This window comes from Astatotilapia calliptera, chromosome 1 (genome assembly GCF_964374335.1).
Source record: "Astatotilapia calliptera chromosome 1, fAstCal68.1, whole genome shotgun sequence".
Classification (NCBI taxonomy): Eukaryota; Metazoa; Chordata; class Actinopteri; order Cichliformes; family Cichlidae; genus Astatotilapia; species Astatotilapia calliptera.
The window spans coordinates 30283984-30303609 of record NC_137422.1 but is presented as its reverse complement, the minus strand read 5'-3'; the positions used below and the strand labels follow the sequence as shown (position 1 = coordinate 30303609).

At 39.4% G+C, this 19626-nt stretch overlaps 1 protein-coding gene across 2 annotated transcripts in view; it reads right to left on the bottom strand.

Annotated features, from left to right (window-relative positions):
- unc13c (unc-13 homolog C (C. elegans)) overlaps nt 1-19626 on the bottom strand; it is a 108941-nt gene that overhangs the window by 66133 nt on the left and 23182 nt on the right. For both annotated transcript variants that reach the window (XM_026172679.2, XM_080299943.1), the window contains exons 5-10: nt 18356-18434; nt 15591-15644; nt 11517-11736; nt 9756-9983; nt 6157-6298; nt 3705-3874 (exon numbers count right to left, since the gene is read on the bottom strand). In XM_026172679.2, the coding sequence (XP_026028464.2) occupies nt 3705-3874; nt 6157-6298; nt 9756-9983; nt 11517-11736; nt 15591-15644; nt 18356-18434 (893 nt within the window). The remainder of the gene's footprint in view (nt 1-3704; nt 3875-6156; nt 6299-9755; nt 9984-11516; nt 11737-15590; nt 15645-18355; nt 18435-19626) is intronic.

Sequence of the window (19626 nt, the reverse complement as noted above, 5' to 3'; positions counted from 1 at the left end):
TCATCAAACAAGTTGTACTATTAGGGAAAGATAACCCAAGTAAATACAAAATTGAGTTTTTAAATGATTATTTCATTTATTATTAAAAAAGTTGTTCAAACCTAGCTGGCCTTATGTGAAAAAGTAATTGCCCCCTAAACCTCATAACTGGTTGTGCCACCTTTGGTAGCAAGAAAAAAACTGCATTTAAGCATTTGTGATAACTGACAATGAGTCTTCCACATCACTGGATGTGTTGCTTTTTTAGATCTTTTAGTCTACTTCACTTTGTCAGACAGGTTCTATTTGAATCATTTCTTGATTCAACAGGTCTAGCAATATTAACCAAATAATTAAACCTAAGTGTGGCTAGTGAAACTGAATTGAAATCTTTCCAAAAAATGTGGTTAATCACAGTTAATTCATGGTTTAACAATTACTTTTTCACGCAGGGCCAGGTAGTTTTGGATAGCTTTTCCCCTTAATTAATAAATAATATATATATTTTAAAACACAATGTGAAACCTGAAAGTGTGACAAATGTTAAAAAAAAATCAGGAACACTGTGTAAAACAAAAAAACTAACATTAAAATACATCTATGACATAATCTGACACAGAAATCTTGGCGAGAGGCATTAATAACATTTATAATGACATACAATAACCTTTTGGGTTTAATTCTCCACTAGCAAATATCAACACTCAAAGACCACATGTGACAAATAAAAAAAAACGACCCGTACAGTAAGGAGATTGGGTAACTCTGTGGAGAGTAATTTGCTGTTACAGGTTGGGTTTATTTTTCACCTTAGAAAGAAGGGTCAGCGCAAATCAATACAAAGTTGTTTTCAGGTGATCTCTTTTATCCCAAGATGAAATATTTCTTTTCTCATGGGAGTGGTCTCTTCCAGAGAGACACTGGTCCCATCTGTAGGGCATGAAGGGTCACTCAGTGGTTTGGTGAGCATGAAAATAATGAATCACGCTATGGCCTTTGACAGATATCAAAACAGTTAACAGTTATTGGACATCACTCTCTTCCACCATCATCACCTCAGCACATGAGGGAAGCATGCATCATTCCCGCAAAGTTAAAGAATTTACTTGGCACATCGAGTCCCACTGCATGCTGGGATAGTTCATGTTGGGGGATCCACCTGACTCTACACATCCACATTCAGTGAAACACAGAACCAGAAGAATGATGGATTAGACCAGTGGTTCCCAAACTTTTTTTGCTAGGCCCCCTTTGTTTTACAAGAAAAATGTTCGCGCCCCCACCCCCCCGCGCGTGCTAACACATCCTCCGACCACACACACCCATATTTTGCTCCATTGCGGTTTATTTCGCACCTCAAACATTTAGTAAACAATTAAGCAAATACAAGTAATCTGCAATAAATTACAGGTAAACTACTAACTCTTTTACGCTACGTCCGCACCTAAACGGGTATTTTTGAAAACACAGCTGTTTCGTCCACACGTAAACGGCGTTTCCAATCACCGAAAACGGAAATTTTTTAAAACTCCTATTTTGCGTTTACGTGTGGACAAGGAATATAGAGTTCGTCACGCAACGTCAAAGGTATGTGCCTTTTTTCACGTCACGCTGTGCGCCATGTTATTGTTTACATGAGATGAATTCCAGAATGGCAGATAGAGACAAAATACTGTTTCTGTTAATCTGACTATCTGCAGGTTTTACACGCTTACATACACACACAGTTACTGTCCCTCCATTTACAAAGACAGAGGCGTCACGATGTGATTATTTTACGTGTAGTTGTTTTTTTCCCTGTGTAATAATATTCAACATTGCTATCAATACATTTTTCAAAAAATGCCTCTCTGTGCAAAATAGGTTTAAAAACATAAACAGCTGTAGGATACTGTTTGTCCGTGATTTGAACCGGGGGACAAATCGTGACAGGATCAGCCTGATATTATTTGTATCTCACTGTAACTTTACTGTATAAAGTATAGTATAGTATGTATATCTCCAAAATGTCAGGAGTAGTTAGTCATTACAAAAAGTGTTTGTGAACTAAAAATCAAGAATGTGGGATACTGTTTGTCCGTGATTTAAACAGCCCAGCGCTGCTCCCGACAAAGGGAAAACCAATTCTGCAGGGGAGACCAACCTTGGCACTTGTGCAGGTGAAACCAAAGGGAAGATATGCTTCATCATATTTTCTAGTCTTTGGCTTAGGATGAAGTTGGTTTGGAAACATATTCAGTGATGCTTCATCTCCTGCTTTGCGTTTCTGTAGGCGCCCGTGCTAGCAGTGTCCAAGCGTTTTGTTTTTTTCCCCCTTTTCATCTTTCATCTTTTCCTTTTCATCCCGCGCCCCCCTGCCATGGCTCTGGGAAGGTCTGGATTAGACATTGACTTGTCTGGTAGCTAATGACGCTGTGGGGGTTCTTTACAGACATTTAACTGGCGCCCCTCTGTGCTCTCATATACAGTTCAACTGTTCTGTATCAAAGCAGTGAAATTTTCCTCTGCAGTCAGTTGCTCAAGAGAGAGACATGTAAAAAATAATAACATCACAAAGGGACAGACACAAACGCAAAGGACCAGATTGAAGAGGATCTGAAGAGGCTTAGAGAGGAGAGCAGCTGGAGGGGTGGACACCCACTCCAGCAAAGGCCTGTTTAAACATTCATTGTGGACATTTAAAAAGGCATAGAGCAGCAGCAGTGGGAAGGGGTCACTATTACCACAAATTGCTTCCGTTTAGCTCGAGAGGCAAACAAAGACAACACCCGCCAGTCGTAATACCTCAGCAAAAGTGCGATCTTCCATTATGCTGCCATTCAACCTCATGCAACATTGTGAAACCAGTGATATATGAGAGCAGATACAGTGAAAGATAGCGCATGGACAGTAATGGTGGCCACAGCTAAACCACATTATATCTCAAAAGCAGTTATCAGCATCAGCTCCTAAAGCAGCTGCAATGTAACAGGAAAGCGAAGGGGAAAGACATCAAGCGGTTAAATGAGGCTGCATTGCTGTCATACTGTGTGAACTTTGCAAAATGTGCAATAATCATAATAATGATTGCCTGGGAAGCAATATATATATATATATATATATATATATATATATATATATATATATATATATATATTTACATATATTTTGGTAACGACTCTACATCCATACCCCTCAAACCTACCCCGCCACCCATCTTAATCCAAAACCCAATTTCAGTCAGGATCACATTAGTCAAAGAAAATTATTATTCCATCTGTAGTAGTTTATATTCTGCACATGGCTCTGTTCTGAGACCTCGCTGCCCTTCAACATGCACACATCGAAAGCCTGAGGCAGAAAGGGCATACCTCCTTGCTCGTCTACGTGTATACAAAAAAAGCCCGAGGCTGGGACAGCAGCAAGAAACCGCTTTCCCTACTAACATACAGAACGGAGCAAGCGTCAAACAAACAAGCCCAACACTGCATTACAAGGAGAAGCTGGGCCAGAGGTTGCAAAGTGACTTGGAAGCAGCAACGGTATGTATGTGCATCCTTTATTTTAATTTTTTAGTTATTTAGTTGGGTTTTTTTTTGTATGGGCTATTGTGTTGGGGCAATATTACCATTTGAAAGTCTAACACTTTGATAAATGAATAAAAGTCAAAACCTGGGCATTGTATTCATGTTGTACATCAGAAAAAGTAATTGATGTCATCACATTTTCACACAATGGTAACGTACCTAGATTGTACCATACATCCATCTCCCCACTGAGAGTGCGAACCTCGATGATGGTCTGGCCCAGGAAATCATCTGACTCGCGCTTGAAATGTTGCTTCACCCGTGATTTGATGTCATCGTCCTCATCCCACACACGCACCTTGATGCGGTCGGTAGCGTTATGACATTCACTGGAAGTTAGAGGTTGATTACGTCAAGTCAAGCAAAAAAAAAAAAAATATCACAGTAACATAAACACCAATAGTAGCAAAGGCATATTCAGTGACAGCTCATCAGGTTGGGGTATTCAGCAGAGCGGAATGGCAGTCAAATGTACAATTGAAGCATAAATATAAGCTCTAATACACACATACTTGCGAGCCTTTCCTACATGGCATATGGAGAACAATTCTTGCCTAAGAATATTAGGGGTTTTTTTTAAATAATTTTTTTGCTGTGTTTCAATGAGTGTAAATGCCTATCATGTCCATACTTTTGGAGAACGTCTCTCTGCCAGGCAGGAAGATTTACCTCAAGTCACTGCATGACCTTTATTCTGTATCTCTAGTTTTACTTTTCCCCTACTACCTACTAAATTTATCAGAATAAAGCTGAACATTTCACCAGGATCACTGTTAAGCATCATAGCACTGATTATTTCTTTGTGAGTTATAAGTTCCACTGTAAAATATCCATTGCATCCTTGCATATGTGCAGCTGACAGATGCTTCACAATAATGACGCTGCTAAACAGAACATCGTTGACCAAAGCACTTCTGGGGTCAATCTGTTCTCTGGAATTCAAACTGAGAGATTCCATTTTGTTCTAATGACATCTTGGATGTGACGGCCAGAGAGAAAACAGTTCTGCAGTTTTTGGGGATTTTTTTTTTTTTAGCTAATCCCTTTCTGGGGAAAGCACTGGCTGCTGCCGCCGCACTAGTCTGGGACTTTGCTCTCTGCCAAGTACACAGTAATGTATCGCTCTATTAATCTACATCCCTGTAGTAATGGGAAAGACCTTTATTACAGCCACAACTGGAGTCTCATCACAGGTGTGGAATTTTGTTTGTGACTAGCTTAAAACACACAAACATTCAGAAAATCTCCAAAGGACACAAGTACAACCATATGCTAAGAAGTTATTATGATTATTATAAGTATATTTAATATCATGACCACTAAGCAGTCCAAAACAGAATCCTCTGTGATCCTTTAACAGTACCCTATCTACAAACAGAGGATTATTAAAGCTAAACTGAAAAGAAAAAAGGAAAAGAAATAAATATGCACTGCTTTGCTGAAGCTTTGTGGACTGGGGCCAAACTTAGGTCAAATTATATGTGCATGTAGTTTTTCTATTAGTTTTAACAGAGACATCTAGAAAGGCTAAATATCTAATTATCTGATTATTAACTGCATAATGAGTATTTACAAATCAGTTTGGGGTGCACTTACTATTATTACTTTTCACTGCAATAATCGTGGGAAGCCTTGTATCTGCACAGCACTAGTGAAAAACTAATGTCATATCCTATGTTTAAGATTTGCAGCTACTAAGTGGAAGAAATCCACTTTCCTTTTTATACTTTAGTTTTTTTCAAGTCTGGTACTCATCTAAATGAAAGATAGTTAATTAAGGTAAAGACGGCAAGCATCCCACAGGGTTTATAAAAGAGCCAGGTGTTTGTAATTTCTAAACTATCGATTTGGGAATAAAGTTTAGGTTCAAAATATTTTCCTGAAAGCTGGTTTAACTTTTCATTACAATTTACTTGGTTTTAGATTAGTGATATATTTTAACAGCTATATGTTTTTGCGTGGACATAATTCGGAATATAAAGTAAACTGAAAGGAAGAGAGGTGACCAAAGCGATGCAATAAGACTACACTTATAACAACAAAATGCATTTTACTTTGACATCCACATCCTCCATCTATCATTATGGAATAATGTCAGACCTACTGGGAAAGCACTTCTTGATTATTGTATTTAAATGATTCAAGTTTAAAAGGTAAAGATCTAATTTCCATCAATTTTCTTAACTTCTTATCCGTTTCAGGATCTAATGGACATGATATGCTATCAGTTGATTTTGGACAGAATAAGAGTTTACTTCAAGTGATGGTTCGAATGCCATCTTTCATGGGCTATGATGGAAACCTGCCTTAACAAAAAGGTTAAACCACCACTCATTTTTTCTGCTTGGGCTTTGTATTTTGTCAAGCCAGCTAGCTAGCAGACCTAAGAGAATAGACTATATTCTAGACTATAAGCGAAATGGAGAAAAATGATAATCGCATGCAACTAAAGCAGTAAAGCTTTAATTCATTTCATTGTTGAATCAGCAGGGTTATGACCTGTGTTATTTGCCTTGTTAAGATGTCTTAAGACTTCCCTTGAACAGATCATTCTTAATCTCACCGAGGATTATCTGGTCAGGCAGAGGTCAAATTTATCGAGAGAACTCACAAGTTAAACTTCTCATCCCAGACTGGATTGAGGTTTCCAAAGATGGTCTTCGTCCTGCGTTTGGTCTTGCCCACCTGGACGGTTACATAAGGGTCGCTGGAGCCCGTTTTATCCTTGGCCTGTAAACCCTGCGCACTCATAACTGGAGACAGGAGATAACTGGAAATCAGTGCTGGGTCATTTAAGTACTACAAGCTGTAAATATGACATCGTTTTGAATGTTTGACTTCTCTGGCATAAATAGTACTGCTTCAATATGCCCTCTAAAGCAGCATTGTATTTAGCATGGTGTGTTTCTAAAACAATTTTTTAAGTTATCACTCAAATTAAGCATATTTAATATGTCATTCTTTTAGGCGCTGAGAACCTGCTTCAGAGTGTGCCCGAGAAGCTGCACGTTTCTCACATCCCAACTAAAGAAATTGCTTGTTTTGCCAAACTCAGCTTGCAATAGCCAATGCAACAAAGCAGCTCTCTGGCTCCTTGACAACAACCATTATTCATTGTTTTTTGTATGTGTTGTCTATGGATTATCCCTTCCTACATCTAGGCTATATGAGGTTTCCACCTCTGTGTTTATGCCCACTGCTGGGTTTCAGAGAAAACTCATTGATTCTGAATCTTACTTCCACACACAGAGGAAGGTGCAGAGGAGAGACAGTAGTATTTCACCGTGCCATGAAAGGGAAAAAGGACACTGCAGCATTAAATATGCATAAGTGACAGTCTAAATAATTCAGGGTACATATATATCCTTCAGCTCAATGCTGACATGAGCTGGTAGGCAGGATAGAAGAGGTTTGGGGAGTCACAGCCTGCATGCTTGCTTTGGGGGTACTCAGAATTCAGGGCATCTTGTAGTAAAGAAGAGGTCTGAGAAACTGACATATGCTTAAAGGGTCACATGTATGCTTAAGATAAAGCATTTGTTAAAATTACCCAATGGCAAGTAAACCCACTGCCCTCACACCTTTTTATATAAGAATTCAATCCCAGACATGACATGCTGCTGCTATAAAACATTTTTTACATCATAAGCAGCGTTTTAAATTCGCCACTCGCCGTGTTACTTCTGTATATTTCACAAACAATAACAAATGGACCGCAAATCCCTCTGATGAAAGATTGCCATAAAAGAGTGTCACTACCCTCATCTGAACACTTCTAATATCTTAGCTCTGTCTGTGAAAGCCAGCTTTTTATTTCTTGCTACTTCCCTCTGTTAAACAGAATAAACCAGAGGCAAATTAGGTGTTTCGCAGAATTTTATCCCACAACAAAATCTGTTTATAAAACTTAAATTCTATTGAATCCTGTCTGTAAATCCCATGCGGCTGTCTGGGTTTAAATTTTCTCAAGTATACACAAAAACTAATTTAAACCTAGTCTGCATTTCTGTTTTTTATGCACACTCCTGTTTAACAGTAAACATGAGAAATTACTCTGAGAATTGTTACATTTCATGAGAATTTGATGATCTCAGAAACCAATTAATTGTTGTGAAGCTCTTCAACAGAGAAATAAGATTCCCATGCTGCATGCTTGACTAACACTGTAGCATAAAATGCTGTGTTTTTAGTATGAGGAACCGATACTGAACAGAGGAGTCTGGTTGCATATCTGCTTCATAAGAAACATCATCTCAAAACAACATTGCTATGAAATAATATAAAAAATATAGATAAAGAAGGATAACTTGTTTGAAAGAGGGTGCTTCAGACTTTCAAATGTAAAATTAGTTTATGGGTGACAAAGGTTCAAATTTACTGTGCACATTCAACAAACACAGAACACCCCATGCTCACTGTCTGTGCTGCACAGTTAATCCCAGTCTGTTTTTATCTAATGACTGATAGAGTAAATAAATAAAAACATATTGCTTACATTCTGAAATGGAGTATTCAATAATTCCCCCAGAAAATCAACTGAGGTAACCATGGGTCTTTGTCACGTCTCTTTCACTCTTATTTTTTCTCCTTTTCTGCTCTCCCAGTCCTCTGCCTGTTTTTCCCTACACCTCCATTTGTCACCTCACCTTCTCTGTTGCTATTTCTCTCTGCTGTATTGACACTGTGAGAAATGCAAGATGGGCAATAAATGAGCTGGACCTGGCACAGTGGCCTCAGAGATGGATCGCTGTCCGCGGCCACATTACAAATATAACTTTCTGACCTTCTTTCAGAAGCCAGTTAACATACATGGGAGAAATGTTTAATCCCAGAAATTAGATGCATGTCCCAGATTCACTCTGCAAAACGATATAAACCATAACATGGTCATCTAGAACTACCTTCAGAGAAGATAAATATTTTAACAGCAGATCTTTATATTTCATGCCTATGGCTTTATTGATTTTATTTTTTTTATGTGTGTGCGTGTTGCAGGACAGACCATATAAACAACAGAACACAGCTGAGGTTTTACAATCAGAGGCAAAGACACCCATAATTAAATATGAACAAAAAAAATGTTTAGTTCAGCTGGTTAGTTTTGTTTAACAAAAGAAACAAAAAACAGGAAGTTAGGTAAGAAAAAATATAACTAGATCATATTACGTTTGCATTTAGGGCACCAAAAGGGAGAAACTGTTCCGTCTGACACACCTAACTACTATGTAACCTGTGGAACTGATAATCCACCCGCGAGCCCAGATCCTCCATCCCCTACACCTTACCCCATCACCTCAGCAGAATAAATGTTTTTCATCTGAATATGTAGTAAAATGCTGTCAAATGGCACTCCGAGGCAAGACGTTTTTGACTGGCATATCTGAGAAAGCTTGAGGTGCTGCTTTTGGGGGTCTCATTTTCAAAGTATATTCTGCAAAGTTGTGTCAGTATAGCTGTAAAAGCGATTACCATGGTCGTGAAAAAGACATAAAGCTCTCTTTCAGTTGCAGAAATTACTGTTCAACTGTAATAATAAGTCATTATAGCCTCTTTATTACAACATCTCTGATGCTTTGTACTTAATGCGCCATCATTTAACATTTGGGAAGCATCATGGCAAACCTGATAACTTTTTCTTGTTTTTATTAGCACTAGATACAAAAATCAAGCATTATCAAAAATACATAGCTTCCTTCCGTGTTACACAAATCAATTAGACAGTGGATGATTGCAAGAATTCTTTCACAGTCATCTAGAAGATGACCGGAAAAATTATTTATTATATTATCTCCAGTAATAACTCTCATGGTATTAAAAGCAAATTATCTCTCCTCAAACTACTAGATCAATTTCTTTCTCTTTCTCACACATTTATTCATCTACAATTTCTCTGCAGATGAATAAATATGTGTTTCTGCTTGTGGTCTGGTGTCAGAGAGATTATTAATGAGATGAAACTCGTTAATATAACATTGCTTGTCATTTGACAAGGCCTCTGACAGTTTTTTTGAATTGCTTTTTGAGTCAAGGGTCACTCATAGCAGATATTACTGACTGAGAAGCAATTATCAGTCATCTGCTAACTGATGACTAATGTGTAAATGAGAGAGAAATAAAAAAAAAATCCATATCATTGCTGGTATGCTATGACCCATTTTTGACATTTTCGTGGACGATGAACTTTCTGGTATAATGAGAAATTGGGCTAACCTGTTATGCTGATTTTGGCTGACCACTTAGAGGTCCCTTCCAACACAGCCTGCTTGGCTGTTTTCAGATGGCTGCTGAAGTCCTCTTTGGAGATATGGAACATCTCCTGGATCACTTCAAATACTTCAGGGCAGTTCTTCTCCCTTATCTTCATGCGTTCCTTCATAGCCATGATGATATTCTGGGTTTTATCTTCTGCCCCATGCTTGGAGCTCTTCTCCACTGCCCCTAAAAAAAAAACTAAGTAGTTTGCATACTCTATGTATAAATATTGAGCACTAGGCTTGCTACAGTCACACTACGGAAAACAATGGTTGGAGTCTGTGGCATGGGCAGTCGGTCGCCATCTGCAAAGCCGTTTTGGTACGTCAAAATGTTAGAATGGTAATACGATACAGTCGGTCTGCCCTCAGTTTGCAATTGAATTGGGTCAAGTTAGCAATTATATGCTATCTGCTTATGATAAGATGGCAATTAACTGCAGTAAATGAGCAAAAATTGCAATTTTTTTTGCCATCTACAGCCACAAAGTTGAGCCAAATCCCTTACTGCAAAGACCCATGTCACGGACGAGTTTCATTCATTGGCTCAGATTGATTGCAATGTGTTGGCAATATATCAGTGTTTAGAAATTAGACTGCAATTATTTACATTCAGTCTGAGCCCACTTGTTGGGAGACAGGCTACCTCCCACAAGACAACTTGCGCAATCACACTGCAAAAGTGATTGATAGCTGGTCGCACAGCAACTTGCAATCAATTGCTGAATATGAAAAAACTCAATGCAATTGCTGGGCAACCATCAGTTTTTCTCTAGTTGCAAAGACGCTGCTGTCCTATTTTTACTCTAGTGTGACCGAGCCATTAGCATCTTCTCTAAAATCAGCACCTCTAAGTGTGCATGAAGAGTAAAGTTTGCACATTTGATTCTGAGCATTTATGGCAAAGCCAAATCAGTAATTTATGTAATAATGATGGAGTGTGTGTGCGTGCGTGTGCACGTGTGTGTGTATTATTTTTATGTGTCTGCAGGACAAAAGAGGAAGTTGTACCGGTTAATTTTCTATATCTGATCCCAGTATCACACTGCATATCAGCAGCGCATTCATGTGCAGATGAATGTGATAAAGATGAATCACGGTTTGAACTATAAAACACTGTTATGCTAGTATGAACGTGTTATAAAACATTGAGTTTTGTAACAGGCAGGGTGTCGCTAATCCACTTAGAGTGAGTGAGGATTGCCGTGCGGATCATCCTGGAGCTTCCATGTCGCATTGTTCAAATTAGTCTACACGGTCACAACAGGGCTGTTGCTGATTGAAAAACCTGACTGGAGATCGTAATGAGTGCCAGTGACTGACAGAGCACTGTAAATGTGCCATGTAGCTATGAGTACAAGGACATATGTAACATGCATTTAACAAACCATTTTAACACCATTCACTAATACTTTAGGCTCTCAGCTTACTGGTGATATTTAGAAAACTGGGGAGAGAAAATAATTACACCAAAAATAATGTGTGCACTGACCAGATTTTCAGAAGAAATATGTTTCCGGCTGCTGCACACTGTAGTAATTAATCTACTCCTTGTTTATTAGCCAAAAAACATTTGAATCATGTTAATTATGAATGATAAATCAACAAACACCCATGAGCAAGCATACTAAAAACACCAAGATATGTTGCATTAATGAATTATTGAATGTAAAATATAAAGCAGCTTAGTGTCAGTATATAAATGAAGGTACTTCCTTACTTTGTAAACAATCTGCATTGAGCAGGTCCTGGCACTTCTCATGGCATTTAACCCCACACTCAGAGCAGCGCATCCCCTGCCGGGCGATGCCCCACAGCAGACCCTCACACTCATGGCAGTAGGTGGGTGCAGTTGCTGTCCACACCTCGAAATTATGGGGTGTTGTGGATGAAATTGGGTAGATCAGTGCCTGCAAGGTTTTCTTGAAGACATGTAGTTTCTGAAAGAAAGAACAAAAGAAAGAAAGAAGGGGAATTTTTAAAAATATGAGAAATAATAAAGGTATAAAGACAATGACGGAAAAGATGCGGGGGCTGAGTGGATCGAAAGAGATGCTGCTGCTGTTGTTAAACTCTCGTGGCACTATAGGCCTGAGAAAATGAGATTTCATAACAACTTCAAAAGTTAATAAAAACAAGTTTGTACTCAAATTGCTTTTCAGGTGTTCCCTACAACTTTAGATCAGTACTAAAGGAAGAGTAATACTTTTGCAACTGCTGTGGGAACGCAACTGTCTGAAATTAGAAAAACGTCTGAGTAAACTAAGGTGCATTCAAGGCTGGGTGAAATTTACAACACGTGTCTGCGTTAATCTTGGCAATTACATAACTTGACTAAAAAGCACTCTCATTTGGTACTGCAGCAATTTTTTTTTTCTTTTTTCTTGGACAAAGTTCCTTCCCTTTGTCAGCTATAATAAATCAGTCTTAGATCTCATTAAGCTTAAATTAACAGCATCCTTAGCCCACAGGCCTTGTTTCCATTGAGTTTTCTCCTGGCTAAAGTGTTTCTAAACCAAATACTAAATTCTACAAGACACCTGCCTGGACTGATTGGTGTGTAACAGAAGCCTCTTCAAATCGAATGCTTTACTGCAGCAGCCTTGCTATGCACAAGGACTAGAAAACTAGCAAGGCCTTGCCAATTTTTGAAGGCAGAATCAATGAATGCTGTAAATAAGGTTCTTAAAAGTGAGCATTATCCAGATTGAGAGGGAGAGAGAGAGAGAGACAGAGAAAGAGAGGGAACGAGAGAGAGAGAAAGAGTATGAGATGTATTGCAGTTAAATAAATCTTCAAGAGGTACTTGTTCACCACCTCTACTGCGCTCCACTCCTCACCCCTTCTTCTCCACCCCTCCCACTGCTGTCAGCCTCCAGTGTGTTGACAATGTGCTTTAACACCTGAATGGTAGCTCTGCACTTTACCGAGACTGCTGTACTGCCTGCTGACACACATTCAGCCGGAAACACACACACACACACACTTGCTGAGATGATTAAATGACACCAGATGACAGGACAACACGGCTATCTAACATTGTGAAACTTTGCTGATACAACACAGAGGCTGCTGAACCCTGGAGGACCTCTAATGAAACATAGTTGGAGACAGAGAGATTTCCCTTTTAATCTGAGGATGATGAGATGAAGCAGATGTCTGAGATTTATCCACGACCTACGCACAGCCTCCACTATGGCCACACCCAGAAGGCTGCTCTTCGCTAAATTTAATACTGAACTGCCTAATACTGGCAGAGCCCGCAGGATATGAGTGAATCAAAATTTCTTTCAGAGACATCTCACTAACGGTTTTTCTCAGTGAACCCACTTAGCTGGCAAATAATTGATTTATTTTTCTAATTTAACCACAGAGCAAATGCTTTGAGTCGCAGTGAAAATGTGCAAAACTCAGTTTGTCTGTTTCTTTGGCCATTACACAAGTAATATTTTATTACTGGTTCCACTATCACTCTCTGTTCCTTCCTCTGCCACACATCACACAGTGCAGCAGATGTGAGCAGAGTGTTGCATGTGTGAGTCCCAAGTGTTAAACTGTGAGGTAACCCTGGTGATTTTGTGCAAGACTCTACTGGATTGATTGGCAGCCTGTGTCTGTGCCTGAGAGCAACATGACAGAGAGGAATCTAATCTCAGCTCCTCCTTTCACCCCTCCTTTTCAATTTCACCACCTATTGTCCTTGTCAACCACTTCATTGACACAGCCATCCTGCTCATGCTGTTTCAGCCTTCTACATCGCTAATCTCTTGCACTAACCAGTCTATTGTCTCCCCTCTGACAAGGCTTTTTATTTTTTTTAAGCGCAAATACATTTTAGACAATTGCAAGCATTTTGAAGTTTATGTCGGGCTAGATTTGAAAAACTGCATAAAATCATTTGGATCAAAATCACAAGCAAGCATTTTAAAATCAATAGAGGATATTTTGCTGCTAACGACCTCCCGGATTATATCTGAACTGACTTAAGCAACACATCACATCTCATTTCCAGGTACTCTTTGAAAAGTGTCAGATCGTAGCTTCCTTCCTCCTTTGTAAAAGTCCCTGCCTTGTCTCAGCAGGTAAGCATGGCCTCACTTTATGTTGACAGTCACCGTTAAAAGGCTTGAGTGCTGCGATCACATGCAGCTCAGAACATTGAGCGGACACGCAGGCAGTTAGCCGGCCCACACGTAATGTTTCTTTCTGCTCTAAAAAGCAGATGCATGGGAAACACGACACAGAAAGAGACAGCATAGGGAGATAGGGAAGTCTATATGTTCTTAAAATAAAATGAGTCACAAAAAATTGCATTGTATTAAAAACAAAACAAAACTGGAAGGCGTAGTCCAGAGAAACAATGAGAGGATGGAAGAAGTAAGCACTATGAGTAGAGTGAAACATTTCTCCAGGGAAGGCAGTTTGTTCACCACGGCTGCCTGCGCAGTGACATCACAGCCCCAGGGTCAAAATGACAAATCCCTTTTTGCCTTGATCTTCTCTCATTCTCTCTTAATTCCTGTCAATTTCTCACCCTTCCTTTACTAGTCCATTCTCCTCACTTAAATAGCATATGGTTGTTTACTGAGTGCTCTCAGAGTTTTCACAGGGAAGCACTCTCCTGGACTTAATGCAGCAGATAAAACTCTGACATCTGCTCGTCCTACTTTCTAAGACCACACAATCTACAGCTCTGCTCAGAAGTCAGCTCCCCCTGACCAATATTAAAACCAGTTTGCTCCTAATCAGCATACAGCTCTTCGAACCCCTAAAGTCTTCACACCACAGCACAAAGTTATTCAAGAATCAGCTCTCTGTACACCAATTAGGATGCTGCATCATTCACATCATTTCTCCTTCATCTAGGTCATGAGTTGTTCATCCCTAAAGCTCCTTTAAAACGATCCATGGTTATTAGTAAGCAATCAAGACCCCTGTCACCATAGGGAAACTGGCCATGTGGACCAAGAGGAACAAGTCAAGCGTGTGAAACTTATGAGCGACACAAGCATGTGCACAATCAGTGTGCACGAACTGAGAGCTGCATTTAGGACCTTTTGAAAAGATTAAATCTTTGAGCAATATGTATACAGAGCGCATGTGAATCCAGTAATCTTGTAGGCTTAGGCATCCCCTTGTTGCACATCAACGGATGTGAAATTGTCTGCTTGTTTGTCTTGCTGAGAAGCTGCTTTCTCCTGCTGTTTGCCTCCTGTTACGCTGTCTTCCCTCTGGGAGGGAAGAATTACAATCCATTAATGCAGAGAGAGCTTTAGAGGTCACAAAAGTGTCTCACACCATCAACTGAGACATTTTGCCCTTTCTTTAGATCTCAGTCATCCTCAATATGCAGTGCTCATTATTAATAGTCAAAATAAAATAGTAGGACCACTGCTTAATTTCTGAACTTGGCCACATAGTAGCTGGTCACAAAGACCAATTCTTTAAACTAAAGCTGTCTATTTGTAGACAGACAGACCAGCACGCAGACAGATCACAGTATGCTATATCTACATGTAAGAAGTAAAGTGGCCTAGTAATGTAATCCTCACATTTTGGAACTCCGTGTTCCTGCCAACATGACCCAGCACCCTGAAGTACAATGGCTGCAGCACACAGCACAGCTCTAAAAGTTTCTAAGCATTTCAGTACCAGACTTTCGAAATACAGCCCCCCCAAAATAGTCATGAGGTGGATCTAGCACCCTTTGTCCCTGTAAAGCCTTCTATGTTCCATTAATAGTACATAATAGCCACACATCGCAATAACCACATAATGACTTCCATGTACTCACCAGTTCCTCGTTATTCAGGGTGGACCTGTTCACCAGAGCGAACGAGATGCCTGCCTTTCGAGCAGTTAGGGTCTGATGGAAGAAGAGGACAATAAAAAAGAGATGAATTCACCAACCCATTTTACCTATCCGGACTTTTATGCTGTATTTTGGGGGGATTTAGACACAGCTTTAAACTATGTGTTAAGGAGTAGAAATATTTAATTAAATGTAGAACAGATTGACTACCACACGCAGATTTACTTTAGTAGTTTCATTGAACATTTGAAAGAATTTTTTTAAACAGAGAATATTACTTTAGCACAGGGGGAAAAGAAAGCAAGCTTACCAAAGCCTGTAATATCCAAGAGATCATGAATAAAGAATGAAAGAAAAAATGAGAGAAACTGAATTAGACAAAGAGTAGGAGGGGGAACACTGAAAGCATAAACAGCAGAGGAATTGAATTTCTAATCCACAGTGAGAGCATAGGTGCTTCAACTGCCATGCAGGACTGCTGCTTAGGGCACAGAGCTCTAGAAAGATTCAACTATTTATCAAGAGAGATTAAACAGCGGTTGCATGATTCTTTATCCATTCATGCACTAGAAGTAACTAAACTGCAGTCATGCTTGACATTTATATTCAGTTTTCTGTTGGATGAAGCTTTGATCATATTTTCTGCTGTCTGCTCTGCACATTAGTTTGACACAAACAGAGAAACACATGGCACACACATACACACACACACACACACTCACGTATGAGTGAAGCCAGCTGTACTGCACAACACCGACTCACACTCAGGCACACGCACGCACACATCTGCCCAGACAGTCACAAACTTATGTGAACAAAAACCAATACACACCCACACAAGGCACTCTCACAAACACTGACATGTAACACACATACATTCACACTAATACACACATTTACTTAAATTAGCTGTCATAGTAATATCCACTGAGTTTGGGTGAGCAGAGACTGATAAACATTTATCCCATACTGAGGAAAATTACATAACAGAGGAATGCAGACATGGACAGCTGACAATATTGGATCAGTCTTTACCACGACCCTCTTGTCTGCACAGCCCAGCTATGGTAAAGATCCATGGAAGCCATGGAGAATGTAGGAAGGAACGTGACCTCTACATGAACCGTGAGTGTTGATGTAAGTTTATCAACATGCACCAGCACTGGTGAGGTTGCTGCGGGCAATACAAGAGGACCCTGTGACCAGATGTTGTCTATTCAGCTACAATATAGCATTCAGTGCTTTGTGAATCAATCTTCAACTTTTGATATTGTTGTTGGGTTTTTTGTTTTTTTTTTGCATCCCGCCATAATGTGGGGGAACTTTGCTGTCCGTTCCAATCAAACGCTGTTGCTGCCCTGAAGCAATCGCACAGCAAATGGGGGACATCGACAAAGGAGAGGCAATGAAAGGGGACCAATTAGTTTGCTGACTACTGACTTCATCCCATGTGTAAAAGGCTTGCTCAGTGTCACTTTTACATGATTTAAAAGCCTCACACAGTTAAATCAGAAGTCAATGAAGTCTCTCGGATATATTTTTGGGCTGAGTTGTCAACATTTCAAGTTAAATACAATTTTTCAACACCTGCCGAGCAACAGAAAAAGCAAGAAAAATGGCGAACATCGGCGAGGCTGAAATCTGACAACTCACTGAAAAATATTACCCATAGCTGTTATGGGTCTTTGTAGGAATGGCAAATATACACCAAAATTCAGAAGAAAATTTAAAAAACGACAACCCATACTTACCAAGACATTGTTGGTTATTAATTTCATGAGAGATATGGACAAATACAGCATCAACTCATGTTGTTCACCGTGATATAAACATTCATCAGCATCTATGTGCATGACATCAAATTGCATTATCATTTACACAAAACTCATTTTGTAATATTTCAAAATAAAACCAATCAAGGAAGGGCATTCGACTTAACGAGTATACCAAGCAGTTTGTTTAAAGATCTGATTTGTGTTAATATTTGTTTGGCTTTGGCTAAAAAACATGAAGAGGACACAAAAACACATACAAGACAGACATAGTGTGCAGTACATAGTGGACAAACAATTATAGACACACATGAATACTACTGGCATCACAACAGACTGTTGTCTTTCAGACAGACTAACCATGTGGCACAGTGCTAAAGTGGACTTGTTTGCAACATGCCGCTCTGCGGGACATCTTATGACACATTATGTTGCAATAAAAGCAAATGGCGGAGCATCATAGTGATGCAATGTCTTAAACACTCTCTCAAGGCTAATTAATTAAGCGACAGCGTTATGGCTAAGGTTAGATTTTAAATACCCACAAGGCACTGCTCTAACAGAATAGCCAGAGATTTAGGTGTTTGCTTTTATTACCCATCACCTTTTTATTGGCTTAATTTTGCCACAGTGAATGTCTAAGTGACACCTAAATTTATTTCGAATAAAATGTCTGTATAGTCGGCTCATTTTTAATTACAACAATCATAAGCTATAAGAACTTAAAATGCAAACCTGACACAGTCAGATTTTAATGACAAATTCTTGGAGGTTGTTATATACAGGATAGTACAGGACAATGATGAGAAACAAACAGTGCCACTTTGAAACACTGTAACAGTATTTTTGTCTACTACAGGGGACCCCCTGCTCATACTTACACTGAGAATGATTCCACTACCGTGTTAAAACATGGGGTCACTTAGATAGATTTGACATAAATCACACATAACCTTGTTGAGGCAGATGACTCACCAGGTCTCGGACAAGAGGCACTGTCCTCTTGCGACGTAAATCTGGCATGCTGTCAATACCATAAAGAATACTGCCAGCCCTGGAGAAGCAGACAGATTTAAGGTGTATTAATATCATAATAATGCCATGCTGTGGGAGACATTACTACAGGGAAAGGGGGGCCTTGATTTACACAACTGTCAAACCCCATGGATCATGCCTCCTTCTGAACCTGTCTTACCCCCTTCCACTTTGCTTGTTGTGAACAAACACTAGTAATAGAAATAATCCCTCTAACCCCCTGCTGTACCCATAACCTCCACTTCTTCCATGTTATCTATTTTTTTCTAAGACATACCAGGGGTGATGGCTATTACTGACACATATTATACTTGTTATTATTTATATTATATACAATTAATACATGTTGAGTCTGAAACTCAACTTGTACTCAATAAAACTCAAATTTTGAGGGCCCAGTGCAGAAAAAAAATTATGCAAATTTTCTCTGCACCTCAAAAAACATGAACTTTAATATCAATTTGTGTCATGTTTAAACACTTCAGCTCCAGTTATCTGGCTCTCTCTATTTTTCAATTCCCTTGTGCTCACTACTTCCCCACATGTCTTACTCCAATCCCACGAGGCTCTCAGTGGCATCACCTCAACTGTCACTCAAAGACTCCACAATGACCTCAACCTAACATCGAGGCCCCAATGCCTCCATACAGATAAAGCTCCTCAAGCTTCTCTGTCAGCCCTCTCGACGACATCAGTGATTTGACCCTGAAGATACACAGCATGACAAACTGCACAGTCCTTTTCCTCATCCAGGAGACCTGAGCTTCCCCTCTCTTAATGCTTGGTGTATCCTGCTGTTACACTGCATTGTCTACACTGTCATGATATGCAGTGGGGTAAACTGAGGCTACGTTTGACAGTTTATCACATATATCTAAACAGTTGGGTTCATACGCTTGCATGGACACTCGCATTACTTAACAGGAAGTTAATCAAATACGTGACATATATAAATAGTGTGAAGTCATCCTCCTTCTAGCAATCCTGACAGGCCTGTAGGTTTATCTAAATGAAAATTCATTTTCATGGTCACAATGAAAAAAAAATGCATGTATGGACTGAGGAGTCAAATCTAATTTAAAAAACATGTTTAAAAAGGCTTTGATACTACATAATGTTGTTTCCACTGGAAGTTGCGCTTGTATCACCATCTTTGGTGTTGTTGAATATTCCTATAGATTTCATTCAGGATTCATTGAGTGGCATGTTTG